Genomic DNA, 14,136 nt, shown 5'->3' with positions numbered 1-14,136 from the left:
AATGAAAAGAATCAGCCAGAAAAGAAAAAAAAAAAAAAAAAAAACAGGTCTATTCTCGCAGGAGTGAACGAAAGGAAGATGAGAAAAGGAGCAAAGAACGGTGTAATGGAAGGAGAAAGAAGAAAAAAGAGAACACGTTCAACGCTTGCTCAACAATGGAATCCAACACTCCAGCTTATGCCTCCTCAATTAATGCTGCCATCCATCGTCCCAGCAGTTTCTGTCAAGAGAAGTGATATGAGAAAAGAAGAAGAAGAGAAGAAGAGAAGAAAAGAAGAGAGCGGATCGGACAGTATGAAAAGGGGGAACAAGGAGAGATGAAGAGAATAACAAAGGGGTCATGAAGTACGTAGAGCATGTGCCGTAAGGTGGGACAGGGAGGACAAGGGAAGAAGCGGGCCTCAACAGCAACCGCCTCCCCTCCTCCGCCCACTGCTGAGGGTGAAGACCTCCTCCCACTCCCTGAGGCCGCCCCAGTTCTGCGAGCGGCTCTTACCGCGTCGGCGTCTGCGCAGCCCGGAAGCGGGACCGCCGCCTCCCCCGCCGCCGAGGTCGTCGCCCGTGACACCCGTCGTGGAAGATTTGATGCTGCCCCCGTCGCTGGGCGCAGAGTTCCACTGCCCGCCATCGCCGTATTGGATCCCGCTCATCGGGTCGTCCGGGTCGATGTCGCCCAGCTCGATCTTGGTGAGAATCATGCGCGCCAGCCGGCCAAAGATCTCGTCTACGCCCTCGCCGCTTAGGGCGCTGGCCTCGGTCACGACCGACACGCCGGCCGTGCTGGCCCACCGGCTCGCCTCCGTGTTGGATACCTCGCGGCCCTCGGGGGCCACGGTAGCGCGCAGGTGCGTCGTGCTCCCCGCGGATATGGAGCCGCTCCAGTCGCGCACAGACCCCGTCGTCGTCGCGTAGCTGGAGGGGATTCCCGCCGAGGGGGGTCCGGCCGCCATGGCTGTCGCCATGGTGGACGTGGATCCCACGCTGCTGGGTGTCGGGATGCTTGTGTCGATCAGGCTGTCTTGCCGCTGTCGCTGTTCTTCTTCGGCCGCGAGGTCGAGCTTGTTGCCTACCAGGACGAGGCTGAGGTTGGGTGAGGCGAGGGCGCGCGCGTCGTTGAGAAAGGGCTGGAGCGATCGAAACGAAGCGTGCGAGCACATGTCGTAGACGAGGATAGCCCCCGCGGCGCCACGGTAGTATGAACGAGAGACGGAGCGGAAACGTTCTGTGCCTGCTGTATCCCAGAGCTTTTCTTCGTGTCAGCATCCAGAGAAGCTCCCCTGTGTGTGCATGCGCGTGTGTGCGCGTGACGGCGTCCTACCTGGAGCTTGATCCGCTTCCTCCGCGAACCGGTGCCGACCTTGATTATCTTGCTGGCAAACTCGACGCCGATGGTCTGCGACGATAGAACCCTCCACTCGTTCTTGACGAATCGGTGCAGAAGACATGATCTGTGTTCTGTCTGTCAGGTCGGAAGGAGATCATCGGGAGGTTACAGCTGCAGAGGTGCGTCGCCAAACTTACTTGCCCGTCCCACTGGGTCCCAAGAGGATAATCTTGGCCAGATAGTCATACATGCTCCCGAGTTCCTGCAGTGCGCACAGATAAAGTCAGTCATGTCTTTGCGTGTATCAGCTTCTCTTGGCAAGACCATCCCACCTGGTCCGGCACCGCCGTACCGCCGCTCTCCTCGCTGGCGACGGACGAGTTGCGAGGTCTCGTCATCGTGGCGTGTGTGTATGTATGCTATCGCTCGCGGGGTCTCCGATCTGTATTTTTTTCTTCCTGCTTCTTCTTTTTTTTTTTCGGTGGTGTATCCAGCGGCCTCCGGTTGTGCGATGCTTGCGTATGTGGGTGATTCAGACGACAAGATTCTTATCTCGAGACGGGCGGCAGCAAGTAATTTAGAATGTCATTTTCTGTCTCTATGACCGGGGGGGGCGGGAGGAGAGGGTCTAATCTTCGGATGGGGGGGGGAGGCACAGTGAAGGGGAGGACCCCTGTATAGATTATATAAGCCGCTTTTCTTTTTTTGACGGCTGTAACTTTGGCCGTCGCAGTTGTGTCGTGGGTTGGGCGTTAGCTCGAGTTTAGGTGTGAAATCATCGCTTTGAAGTTGAAAAAGAAAAAATTGTCTTTTTCTTCTCGATTCATTCCATCGATCCGAAGTCTCATCTTTGTCGACACCGATGCTGACTACTCGTCACGCGCGACGGGTGTTAATGTACATAAGGTAACATGCCCACAGCAGCATGGCAACTCCAAGTAAACAGAATTACGTCAATATACATGAGCAGTAAGTAGCCCCGGCAACATGCGAACAGATGGAATAGCCCTGCAGCTCAGGAGCGAACTATACAACGCAATTTGAAAGGAAATGGATAGATACATACAAATCACCGTGAAATCAAGGTGCGCCGTATTAATATGCGGAAGAGGACAATTCCCCGATCCAGGTCCTGTGGTGAAAGCGAGGCAGGGTGAGCTGATCAGCTGAACTGTCACCGGTATCAGTGGGGGATCGAGCTACTGTAATCTGTAATCCGTACTAAACCTCGGCTCATGCATGTGCACGTTTATACACGTCGACGTCTCACCCATATTCGAATGAGCTGCGCCTCTCCTCTCCATCATCTCCATCGATAGCCATGAAGATTGACGGACGCACATTCATCATCTCAGGCGGGTACCATATCCCCAGCGTCCCCCCTCATCGTCCCACGGTGCTGAACCCGAAACGTAATACCTACTGACTCACATGACGCAGCGCCTCCGGCCTAGGTCGCGCCTGCGTCGACGAAATCTGCCACAATGGCGGGCACGCCGCAGTGCTCGACGTGAATGAGGAGACAGGCGCCGAGCTGGAGCGCGACCTGGGTGGCGCGAGAGTGCGCTTCTTCGTCTGCGATGTCCTCGACACGGACAGCGTAGCCAAGGCCGTGGAGGGGGCGGCGCAGTGGGCCAAGGAGACCCAGAAGCCACTGGGCGGCGTCATTCCCGCCGCAGGAGTATCTACGCCGGCCACAGTACGTGCCCACTCCTCCTCCCCCGGCCCCTTTCTCTCCCATGCATGGTAGTATGCATGTGCTGACTACTATACCAGATCCTCGACCGTCACGGCGATCCGTTCGACCTGGGGAACTTCGACTTTGTCATCAACGTCAACCTCCGGGGCACAGTCGATCTAGTCCGCCGGTCCGTGTCGCACATGGCCCGCGGCGCCAGCGACGGCCCCGACGGCGAGAAGGGCGTCGTGATCATGGTGGCCTCCTCGGCCGCCTTTGACGGCCAGAAGGGCCAGGTGTCGTACAGTGCGAGCAAGGGTGCCGTGGCGGCCATGACGCTCCCCATGGCGCGCGACCTGGCGCGTCACGGCATCCGCGTCGTCACCATTGCGCCCAGCCTGTTCGAGAGCCGTATGACGAGCGTCATGCCGGAAAAGGTGCGGAAGAGTCTCGAGAGGGCCATGGAGTTCCCGCTGCGGGCCGGCAAACCAGTCGAGTTTGCCATGCTGGTTAGGCAGGCTGTTGAGAACGTCATGCTCAACGGGACTGTTATTAGGCTGGATGGGGCGATGAGGATGCCCAGTAAGATGTGATTGTTTCCCCGCAGCGTAGCGCCTTACTACTAGTGTTCCGTACTTGTAGAATCGATTACAGCAGTTGGACGTGTATTGTAAGGAGTTGAAGTGCTGCTGATTGATTGCATGCGCATGTGCGCATGTGAGCACGCCATGGCGCTGCACCGTCATGCCATGACCCCTCAACACTGTGCCCGGCTGTACACATATCCGAGCTACCATATCCTCACATCAGCCATCATCGCTCTCAACCATAACCCTCCCCGACGCTCTCTGTCTCTATCCCTTCGCGAAGTCTTCGTCATGGCCGAATTCAGAGTCGCAGTGCTGGACGACTACCAAGGTCTCGCCGAGACGCGCTTCGCCAAGCTCGATGCTTCTCGGTACGACGTCACCTACTTCCGCGACACTTTGTTGCCGTACGACCATCCAGATACGCCGCAGTCTGTCAAGGACGAGTTGGTGCAACGGCTGGAGCCATTTGGCATAATATGTATACCACCCCCCTCCCCCTCTCACTGCATCCCTCTGTTGAGCCACACCCTATGTAGTCATCCTCCCTGCGAAACGAAAACTGACGAGCAAACCCAGGCACGATGCGAGAACGCACACCCTTTCCAAGCGACCTGATAGCCAGGCTCCCCAACCTCAAGCTTCTCCTCACCAGCGGCCGTCGCAACGCCGCCCTCGACCTCTCCTCGTTCAAGGCGCGCGGCATCCCCGTGGCCGGAACATCTCCCTCGGGGGCGATCTCGGCGAACCCCAACGGCGCCGACAGCACGACAGAGCACACAGTCTCGCTCATCCTGGCCCTGGCGCGCAACGTTGCCGCCGACGACGCAGCCATCAAGCACGGCGGGTGGCAGACGGGCTTTGCGACGGGGCTGTCCGGCAAGACGCTGGGTGTGGTGGGGCTGGGTCGGCTGGGCGGGACGACGGCGCGCATCATGCACCTGGCGTTCGGGATGCGTGTGGTGGCATGGAGCGCGAACCTGACGCAGGAGGCCGCCGACGAGCGCGCGCGGGAGCTGGGTCTGCCGGCGGGCACGTTCCGCGTCGTCGGGCGGGAGGAGCTGTTTGCCGCGGCCGACGTAGTGAGCGTGCATGTCGTCCTGTCGGAGAGGACTCGGGGTCTCATCGGCGCAGCGGACCTGGGCAGGATGAAGAGCAGTGCTTTCCTGGTGAACACGTCGCGGGGTCCGCTGGTCGTGGAGGAGGATCTTCTGGCGGCGCTGAGGGGGAGAAGCATCGCCGGCGTGGCGCTGGACGTCTTTGGCGTGGAGCCGCTGCCGCCGAACAGTCCTTGGAGGGATCCCGGCTGGGGGGAGGATGGCAAGACGGGCCGCGTGCTGCTCACGCCGCATATGGGGTACGTGCAGGAGGATAACCTGGGCGGGTGGTATGAGCAGCAGGTGGCCAATATCGAACGGTGGGCCAGCGGTAGGGGTCTGGAGAATGTATTCCAGTAGGTACAGTATCTTGTCATGGGATGAAGATGACGTCGATTGTATCCGTTCATAGGTATAGCAGTATTATAGATGCAACCATGAGATCCTGGCTGCATTCACCTCCACCTCTCACGTCATCGAAGCCAAAATCTGTCATCGCTGGTACTGAAAAGGCTACCGTGCTCACAGTCCGACAGGGTGATTTCTCTCATCGCCGTCGCTGGGTCTCGTAACCCTCCGGAGCGCCTTGGTAGCCGCGGCGGCAGACCTCACGGCCAGACCGGGCAGGGCGAAGAGCCTGACCGGCTCCAAGACGAGAACTCGATCTGCTTGGCGACAGGACCGGCGTCGGGTCCCAGGTGGGAGAGCCGCCCCACGGCGAGGGTGATCCAGTTGGCCGAGGCGAGGAAGCCGAGGAAGACGGCCCGTACCGTGGCCATCACCAGCACGGCCAGGCCGCCCCGTAGGTTCTCGAGGAAGAGGTTGTCGAATCGGGTGGTGTGTCGCGTGAGGAGGTGCGTGTGGACCAGGGATCGGTAGATGGCTAAGAACCGGACCGATCCTAGGATGAAGAGGTCGGCTGGGACGGAGAGGATTGAGGAAGGAGAGGAGGGGTCTATGGACGATATGAGGATGAAGAGATCGGTACAGAGTGGGATCAGTAGATCAACTACGGGGTAGATGGTAGTAAGCCTAGAATCTAGATGTAGACGTGCATCATAAGTGCATCATAAGTGGCGGCGGGGCGCTTCTGGGTTGGCCTTGGATGGTTAAGGCGAGTGATTGAGAATGGACGATGACGTTGTCGGCTGATGGTGTTGACGGACTGAGGATCATGTATTAAAGATACATATCTGTATTATGGGCAGTAATAACGAGTAATACTCTTTCAACTTGGGGAGTATCAATATACGCAACGATGGAGTATTCATACTGGGTAATGATACTTACTATAGAGAACTAAAGCACGTGTAATCTGTACGTATTTCCGCGTTTAATACATGTATTGATGCCGATCAAATGTCGTAGGGATCAAGGGGACAGAGCTGAGTGAGCGGGAAAGCCGTTGTTCTACTAACAGAGAGTGCCAAGACATATCTGTAGACAGTAATATTATCAACTAAATAGATCAATGATTAATTGTGACCAGGGTAATGACAGATAATCAATACTCCTTGTATTGACCCGTAGATGCTTGATTGATCAATGTCAGCTCAAACGGAAGCTGGTATTCCGATAATACAGCAACCTATAATCCGTACTCGTCAGGAGCAACTAATGCTGATGTCTGACACTATCTACTGAGTAAGTATCATTGCTCTACCAGCAGCTAGGATAGAGCGTTAATAGTCTTGCGACGAATAGATAATAATACGTAGAGATACGGCTGCGAGCAATACGCTCAATATAAACAAATCCTGCTAGCCAATCATGTATACCGACATCCGATGACCGGAGGGGTGACAAGTCAGAGTCTTGGGTGCCTTCCAAAAGCAAACGTCATGTATTATTACGTGATGTGATGCCCTAGTCCGTATATCCAGGTCAAACCAAGCAACGGAGGTCAAGATGATGTAAACACGGTAGGCTATAGGACATGGCATGTACTTGCAGTATAAGGAACTACCATAAGGAACTCCTATCCTTAAGGACTCCTATACACTCGTAAGAGTAGAATCAAGCTGCATCATCCCCTAGCCCGTGGCCATCCCGCCGTAGTCATCCCGTGGCCCGTCCCCCATAAACTCCCACAATTCTGGATGCTCGGGATTTGTGGAACTTGTTCCTGATGGCGGGGAATTTTCGCAAAAGGGTCCAAGGGCAGGAGCCATCCATGACCCATGGCCCATAGCCGGTTGCTCTTTCCTACCTTTTCGTCTTGTGATTTTATTTTTCTCTCTTTTAATCCCTACCGCGTCGCCGTATTCTGTCCTTTCTCTCCTTGCTCCTCCTCTTCTTCTTTCTTCCTCTTTCCCTCTTTTACCCCTTCCCTTCTTTTAACCTTGTCGTCCCCTCCTCCGTCTTCGTCATTGTGCCCTTTCCCTTGGACCTTGTCAACACCCTCCCTTCCCATCTGATCTTGGCCGCCCACCCCCCCGCCCCCACCGTCGCGCACCATGGCTTCGACTCCTACAGCAAAAGCGACAAAAAAGAGCGCCTTCTCTTGTGAGCCATGTCGCAGACGAAAGGTCATCTACCCATGAGCAGCCGAAGGATGGATCTGTGGAAGTTCACTGTGGCGCGTGCAATGCTGATGCTGCATTCAAATCTAGGTCAAATGCGGTGGAGAGCAGCCAGTCTGCAATCGATGTGCCTTGCGCAGAGACGAGTGCATCTACAAACTGTGAGTCTTCCGTCCCTGCCAGGAGCCACATGTGCACATGCCAAGTGTCCGTGCAGATATCATGGTTGGCTCACTCTTTGCATCTGTCCAGAAACCCGACCCTGTCTTATACCCAGCGTCTTGAGAATCGCATCAAGGAACTCGAAGACCAGGTGGCCGCTGCAAATGCCGCTACCGCTGCTGCTGTCGCCGCCGCCGCCGCCGCCGCCGCCGCGCACACGGCTGCGCACACGACGGCGAGGACAAAATCTCCCGCATCGACTCACCCCTCATCAAACCACTCGAGTCCCCCCTCGTCGTCGTTCCTCTCCAACGATCCCGTCTCCTCCTCCTCCTCGACCGCCACCACGACTAGCGGCAGCAGGCATCATGTCCACGCCGACGAGCAGAGTTACATGAACAGACGCTTCCGCGGTCTCAAGATTGACGACAGGGGTAGCATCACCTACCACGGCGCCACCAGCTTCTTCCACATACCCAGCGACAATAATGTCGTGACATCACCTAGCGGTCCTTCGTCCGTCACGTCTGCGCCCTCGCCCGCGACGAATGCCACGTCGACGAGCGGGAATAAGTTCCTGCCCCTGACCGAGGTCGCCGTCAGCAATAGGAGGGAACGGCTCGTGAGCAATGCCTGGCATCAGAGGGCTCTGGAAAACATGACGGATATTCCTGTACGTCGTCCCCCTCCCCCGGATGCCTCCTCTCCTTGTGCGTGTGAGTCGCTCTGACGGGTCGGCCCATGTAGGAACCATTTCAATATCTCGTCAATGTCCATTGGTGTTGGATCCAGCCTCTGTTCAACTTTGTCTACCGTCCAACATTTGCACGTACGTCACGGCCGTCCACAGAAGGCACGCAATGCCTGCAAAACACGCGGAGACTGACCGAGAGCTGTACTTGAACAGGCGATATGCAGTCCATGGGCCCCTACTATTCCCACACCCTCCTGAACGCCATGCTCTCCCACTCGATACGATTCGCCCGCGCCGACCCCAGCACGCGCAGCATTCTAGACCACTCGTACGAAGGAGGAGCGATATTCGGCAAGCACGCCCGCAGCATGGTCTTCGACGAGATAAGCCGCGGCGTCGTCTCCGTCACCACGGTACAGACCCTCCTTCTCCTCAGCGCCCAGGAATGCTCCCTCGCCAACACCGCCCAAGCCTGGACGTACAGTGGCCTGGCTTTCCGGCTGGTCGACCACCTGGGTGCATGCGTCGACGGGGAGAGGTACATGGGCTCCGTGCCCCTGAGCGACGAAGACCTAGAGGTGCGCCATCGACTCTACTGGAGTTGTTTTTTCTGGGACAAGATGATCAGCCTGTACCTTGGACGGGCCCCTTCGCTTCAGCACACGGCCGTGTCTCCGCCCCACGTCATCTGTAAGATCTCGTCCCCTCCCGAGAATACCCCAGACACGGAGCATGTTCCGTCCTTGCTGACCACATCTGCGCGTGCAGTCGACAACTCTGCCGAGAATGACCTCTGGATGCCATTTGGCGCCAACCCAGCCGGCACATGGGCATACCCGCCCGCCACCGCCCACTCCACCTCGACCTTCACCAGCACATGCCAGCTTGTCATCATCTTCAACGAGATCCTCATCCACATGTACGACCCGCTCTTTCAGAACACCGAGGACGAGATGAATGAGTGTCTGGGCTCCCAGGAAGCCGCCCTGCAGAGCTGGTGGGACAATCTACCGCCGTACCTGCGTCTCGATCCCAGTTCTCTGCCTGGACTAGCCCCACCCTCACACATTATCACCCTCAAGTAAGACACGCACACCCTCTCGCCGCCCCCATGACCATCATAGTTCCCGCCCGTCTCATCCTGGGCCCTTCGTCGTCGCGGGACACTGACGGTGCAACAGCTGCCTCTACCACACCTTCAAGATCCTCCTGTACAGGCCATTCCTGACCCGCAGCTCCCATCCCTCCTCACGGCCGTTGATCAAGGAGGAGCCCGAGGCGCCCCCGGTGCACAACTATCTGGTCCAGTGCGTCACGTCGGCCACATCCATCATCGCCATGTTCAACCTCTTCTCTCGCACCTTCGGCACGAATTACTGCGTTCTCTCCCTGTCATACAGCCTGTACATTGCCGCCACGATATACCTCCTCCAGGTCCAAGCCTTCCCCAACGACCAGCAGGCGCTCATGAGGTTAGACTACTGCCTTCGTGCACTGGGGGAGATCAAGGTGTACACTCCAGGTACGTCTCGCTCACAGTTCCCTCTCCGCGCGCCTTCGATACTTTCTTCTCCTCCCCTCGATATCCTGCTGTGTACTGACGATGACAGTCATTGCCGGTGCCCTCAACCTCATCCACAGAGAACTAGCACGGCTTGGCATCCCTCTCAGCATGGCAACGTATCAGCCTCCCGCTACAGCACCCTTTGCAGACCCCGCCCCGAAGATGGCCCCCGGCGGCAACGCATTCTACGGCACCCCCGGTGCTGCCATGAGCCCCTTTGACGAGCAGCCCCAGCCCCAGCCCCATGGTCATCCTCAGCATGGCCCTCAGCCTGGACCCCAGCTCGGACCCCAGCCTCAACCGATGGAGTACCTCTTCCAGTCGCAGGCTGAAGGCGTCGACGCCTTCGGTCCCGATCCCATCGCCATGGCTCCCGGGGTATTCGAGGCCATGTCTTCGCTCGAACCGCTGAGTGCATGGATGGGGACAATCAACGAATACGATGTTCCGGGGGCCTGATGCAGGGGACGGATCCTCTAACGACAGAACTATACACTATACTCCGGGTGACGTCCCTGGCTCAGGATACGGTCGATCGACGGTGTCAACACCGAAGCCGCTAGAGGGGACAAGTCGAGATGAGACTGCCTGCTTGTCAGCGCTTCTCCCCCACCCGCTCCTCCCCCCTCCCCCCCGGTGGTCCTGCCGGGGGCCCTTCTCGCTCCGCTCGCTCGTACGATCTGGGGATGCGCGCCGCGCCGTAGAACGAGATAGCAGGTGTGGGACCGTCTGGTGTCAGGAGATGCACGATGATGATCAGAGAGGGCGCCTCATGTCGGAGTAGACGGCAGAGGACCTTTTCCGGTCGGAAAGGTGCAGCTTCCAGCATACGTCTGATGAATCAGAAATGTGACCGTGGCCAAAGTTGGGCATGGCGGCATCATTGAAGGCAATCAACCACAAAGCGTCAATACTATGAGTTTAAGAGGAGCTCCTTCTGGAATCATGTCCTTTGGAGTCAAGATGAGACAGTAAAGAAGTAAACAGCAATATTACTATGCATCTGAGACGCCAGCCTAAGTGACTGACATTGATCAATCCACATTCTAGTCTCTGACGTATTACCCCTCCCGCTCCCCCCCACCCTGACCCCATCGCGTCATAGCCGGCGTACGGGACGTTTCTTCCACACCTTTCCAGGGTACTAATAATACACAATGCAGAGCTAGACGACAGTGCTAGTATTAATACTGTCTATTTCTAAGCTACTAATACTGTTACTATTATTATTTACTCGACAATAACACTACCACTCTCATCCTCCCTTTTCTTCTCTCCATCTTTCTCCACCTCGTCACATCTGCAGTAACACAGCACAGTACGGTATCACACCCCGTGAGCTCCGACGGCAACAGCGACAGTACCAGAAGAAGAAGAAGAAGATAAAAGAAGAATAAGAAAGAAGCCACCAGCAAACCACCTCCTCCCGGGAGAGCAAGAGATACCCGTCCCGTGCTCATGCCCCTATCCAACATTGCCCGCCTATTCCGCTCAGCCGCCCAACCCACCACCACGCGTCTATCGGCCATGTCGAACGGCGCAGACGCCTCGGCGGCCCCGGGTGCCATACCCGAGGGAGCCCAGCGATGCACCGTCGCCGCGGGATGTTTCTGGGGGACAGACCACCTCTATCGCAAGAAGTTCACGGGGAAGGGTCTCCTGGATGCCAAGGTGGGGTACATAGGTGGTGATGTCGAGAATCCCACCTATCGTCTTGTCTGTGGGGGAAAGTCAGGACGTGAGTGATAATTTTTTTTTTCTTTCCTTTCTTTTTTTTAATCTACTTTTTTATTTTTGTCTGTTGCGTCAAGATACTATAGGTGTAAAGAGAAGGAAGCAAGAAGAAGAAGAGAACAGGAGAGGCAGAGAGAGACAGAGAGAGAGATATCTGACAGAGACCCCCTCTCCTTTCTTCCCCGGTATAAACAGACGCAGAAGCTCTCCAGGTCATATTCGACCCAAAGGTAGTCACGTACGCCCAGCTCCTCGACTTCTTCTACCGGAGCCACGACCCCACCACCCTCAACGCCCAGGGCCCCGATACGGGCCCCCAGTACCGTTCCGCCATCTTCTACCACGACCCCGACCAGGAGAGGACGGCCAGGGAGGTGACCCGGCTCGCCAACGAGAAGTGGTGGGGCGGCCGCATCGTCACCGACATCGCCCCCGCCGGTAAGTGGTGGACCGCCGAGGACTATCACCAGGAGTACCTCCACAAGAATCCGGCCGGTTACGAGTGTCCGTCGCATTTCATCAGGCAATTCCCCCCGCTCGATGAGTGACGTCAACTTTTCCCCTCTTCTCTTCTTCTTCTTCGAAAAGATCTAGCCATCTGCATCACTCGGGGACGGCAGGCCGGGAGGAGGGGAAGAGAGGGGGGAGACCCTGGCCCGGGAGCCGTCCGTCCTTTCTCGCTTTCGCTCGCAACGCCTTGTTTTAGGATGGAAACATGGTTGAAATACGTACGGGAAAACATTCCCTGTACCACGTGTCAAGAGGATAAGAAAGAAACAAGATACATGTATTGATGCGATAAAATTCTTTTTCTTACATCTACATCAATTTGATTTTCTCTTTGATTTTTTTTTTCTTTAATGTTATTAACGAGGCAAGGAGACCAGTACAGTATGTACTCCATCCCAGAGTGGAGTTGTTCCTTCTGTTACTTGCAAGACGTACAGTATGCATGTTGCCATGACAAGCAGTTTTTATATCTATATAATACAAGTTCACCCATTAATAATTCCTCTGGTATCGAAAATCCATCTTCCTCCTCCTACTCTATCCATGCACCACTCCTTCGCGGCCGCAGGTGCAGAGGAGCGCTCACTCGCACACCCTTATTTCTTGCGGTTCTGCTGCATCATGAGAATCTGCACCATGCGGATGAAGATGTTGAGGAAGTCGAGCTCGAGAGAGATGCTCTCGTTGACGGGGTCGCGGGGGATGACTCCCCTCTCGGCCAGGCGGGCGTGGTGCAGCACCTTCTGGACGTCGTACAGGGTGAAGCCGCCGAAGACGGCCAGACCACCGTACAGCCAGATGTTCTCGGTGAAGGCCAGCGTGCGGGCGGCCGTGGCGGGGATGACGAGAGGGGCGAGACCGGAGACGGCGACGATGGCAGCGCCGGCCAAGAGGGGACCGCCGATGTACAGGTACTTCTCCTGCTTGGCCGTGGCGCCCACGACGGACAGGGCACCCATCATGGCGATCGTGTACAGGCCGGCGCGGCCGAGGAGAGCCGGGGGGACGAAGGCGAGCAGGGGAGCGACAAAGGCGGCCTGGGTGGCGTTGAAGGCGGTCCACATGGCATACTTGGCCACGTAGCTACAAGGTGATCAGTCAGTCCGGGCGAGATGAGGACGAATGACCTCGGGGGCACGTGAAGCTTTCGACAAGGGGGGAGCGAGAAAATGGGACACTTACTTGTCAGGGCTGATGGAGCGCGTACCAATCATGGTGCCAAAGCTCAGAGCGAGACCACCGAGACCGACGACCCAGGGGTTCGTAACCATGAGCCTGTAGACGAATCCGGTGTTGACCATCTGGCGCGCCGTGAGTCCGATGATGCCGATGCCCAGGCCGGTGTGGAGGAAGGTGTTGTTGAGGTAGTCCCGCTCGAAGACGGGCATGCCTCCGTCGTCACGCGTCTCCCGGTTGAAGACGATGTTGATGGCCACCAGCGTTCCGCCGAAGATTGCGCCCCCGACCAGGAGCTTGCGCGTGCCGGCGCCCTGGCCCTGCTGCGCCTGCTGCGCCTGCTGGTAGTACGACCTGGCCTGGGGACGGGCGAACGCGTTCCTGCTCCCGGTCGCCAGCTGGGCCGTGAGGCTGCGCGGTGCCATGCTGATGCTGCTGCGCTTGCTGGTCTGCTGGTGGAAGGCTCGGGCGGCAACCGACGATCGGAAGGCCGGCTTGGCCATCAGCTCGGGGAGCCGCTGGGCCAGACGCGCCGGTCCTTGCCGGACAGTCATGGTGAATGACATCTTCTTTTTTTTTTTTCCTGCTCAGAACACTGCAGTATGCAAACAAAAGAAAGATGGTGTGGATGGTGTGATGATGATTGTTGATGGGAGGAGGAGAGGAAGAGAGAGAGAGAGGGGGGGGGGTAGTACCCTTTAGTAAAGAGTGGAAAACTATTCGGTGACGTCGGACTGTTTGCCGGCGTTAGCTGTTTGGCAAGTCCGGATTTGCGGATTGGCCATCAGTCACGTGCCTCGATTGATTCGTGGAACCGCGTCGAATGCACTACGCCACTCTTTCCACCTTCCACTCCCCATAATATTACTCTCTTTAATGTCTAGTAATCTATCATGACCAACCCCGGATTATATCATCGTCCTCTTTACCCTCTCCATCTCCATTCTTTTTATTTTCCCTCCGGGGGGCCCTTCTCGCTCCGCTCGCTCATCTGGTAAAGTTCATCCTACTACGCGCCGTGGTTCTCTCTTCTTCTCCTCCGGGAACCCTGCCGGTAGTTCTCGCTCCACTCGCCTATCCCAGCAGTC

At 56.9% G+C, this 14,136-nt stretch overlaps 6 protein-coding genes across 6 annotated transcripts; 3 read left to right on the top strand and 3 right to left on the bottom strand.

The window, feature by feature from the left end:
- Window positions 1-401: 401 nt before the first annotated feature.
- On the bottom strand, window positions 402-1,722 carry GMORB2_3814 (RAB protein; the record flags this gene model as incomplete). Its single annotated transcript, XM_035465790.1, has 4 exons — window positions 402-1,244; window positions 1,319-1,448; window positions 1,522-1,586; window positions 1,657-1,722. The coding sequence occupies 4 exons, from the start codon at window positions 1,720-1,722 to the stop codon at window positions 402-404; spliced, it is 1,104 nt and encodes a 367-aa protein (XP_035323627.1).
- Window positions 1,723-2,249: 527 nt separating this feature from the next.
- On the top strand, window positions 2,250-5,046 carry GMORB2_3813 (Phosphoglycerate dehydrogenase or related dehydrogenase; the record flags this gene model as incomplete). Its single annotated transcript, XM_035465789.1, has 5 exons — window positions 2,250-2,293; window positions 2,765-3,023; window positions 3,101-3,584; window positions 3,813-4,124; window positions 4,169-5,046. 5 exons carry the CDS (start codon window positions 2,250-2,252, stop codon window positions 5,044-5,046), a joined length of 1,977 nt encoding a protein of 658 aa, XP_035323626.1.
- Window positions 5,047-5,294: 248 nt separating this feature from the next.
- Window positions 5,295-5,465, bottom strand: GMORB2_3812 (uncharacterized protein; the record flags this gene model as incomplete). Its single annotated transcript, XM_035465788.1, has 1 exon — window positions 5,295-5,465. One exon carries the CDS (start codon window positions 5,463-5,465, stop codon window positions 5,295-5,297), a length of 171 nt encoding a protein of 56 aa, XP_035323625.1.
- Window positions 5,466-7,406: 1,941 nt separating this feature from the next.
- On the top strand, window positions 7,407-10,087 carry GMORB2_3811 (Fungal trans; the record flags this gene model as incomplete). Its single annotated transcript, XM_035465787.1, has 5 exons — window positions 7,407-7,415; window positions 7,486-8,043; window positions 8,289-9,145; window positions 9,246-9,586; window positions 9,675-10,087. The coding sequence occupies 5 exons, from the start codon at window positions 7,407-7,409 to the stop codon at window positions 10,085-10,087; spliced, it is 2,178 nt and encodes a 725-aa protein (XP_035323624.1).
- A 999-nt stretch (window positions 10,088-11,086) lies between these two features.
- GMORB2_3810 (peptide-methionine (S)-S-oxide reductase) lies at window positions 11,087-11,910 on the top strand (the record flags this gene model as incomplete). The annotated part of the gene is made up of 2 exons (XM_035465786.1): window positions 11,087-11,366; window positions 11,558-11,910. The coding sequence occupies 2 exons, from the start codon at window positions 11,087-11,089 to the stop codon at window positions 11,908-11,910; spliced, it is 633 nt and encodes a 210-aa protein (XP_035323623.1).
- Window positions 11,911-12,468: 558 nt separating this feature from the next.
- On the bottom strand, window positions 12,469-13,602 carry GMORB2_3809 (growth hormone-inducible transmembrane protein; the record flags this gene model as incomplete). The annotated part of the gene is made up of 2 exons (XM_035465785.1): window positions 12,469-12,955; window positions 13,055-13,602. 2 exons carry the CDS (start codon window positions 13,600-13,602, stop codon window positions 12,469-12,471), a joined length of 1,035 nt encoding a protein of 344 aa, XP_035323622.1.
- Window positions 13,603-14,136: the final 534 nt, after the last annotated feature.

The sequence above is a fragment of the Geosmithia morbida genome (genome assembly GCF_012550715.1).
Source record: "Geosmithia morbida isolate 1262 chromosome Unknown scaffold_2, whole genome shotgun sequence".
NCBI classification, from domain to species: Eukaryota; Fungi; Ascomycota; class Sordariomycetes; order Hypocreales; family Bionectriaceae; genus Geosmithia; species Geosmithia morbida.
Note: the sequence above shows the minus strand (reverse complement) of the source record. Positions and strands in the feature narration are given on the sequence as shown.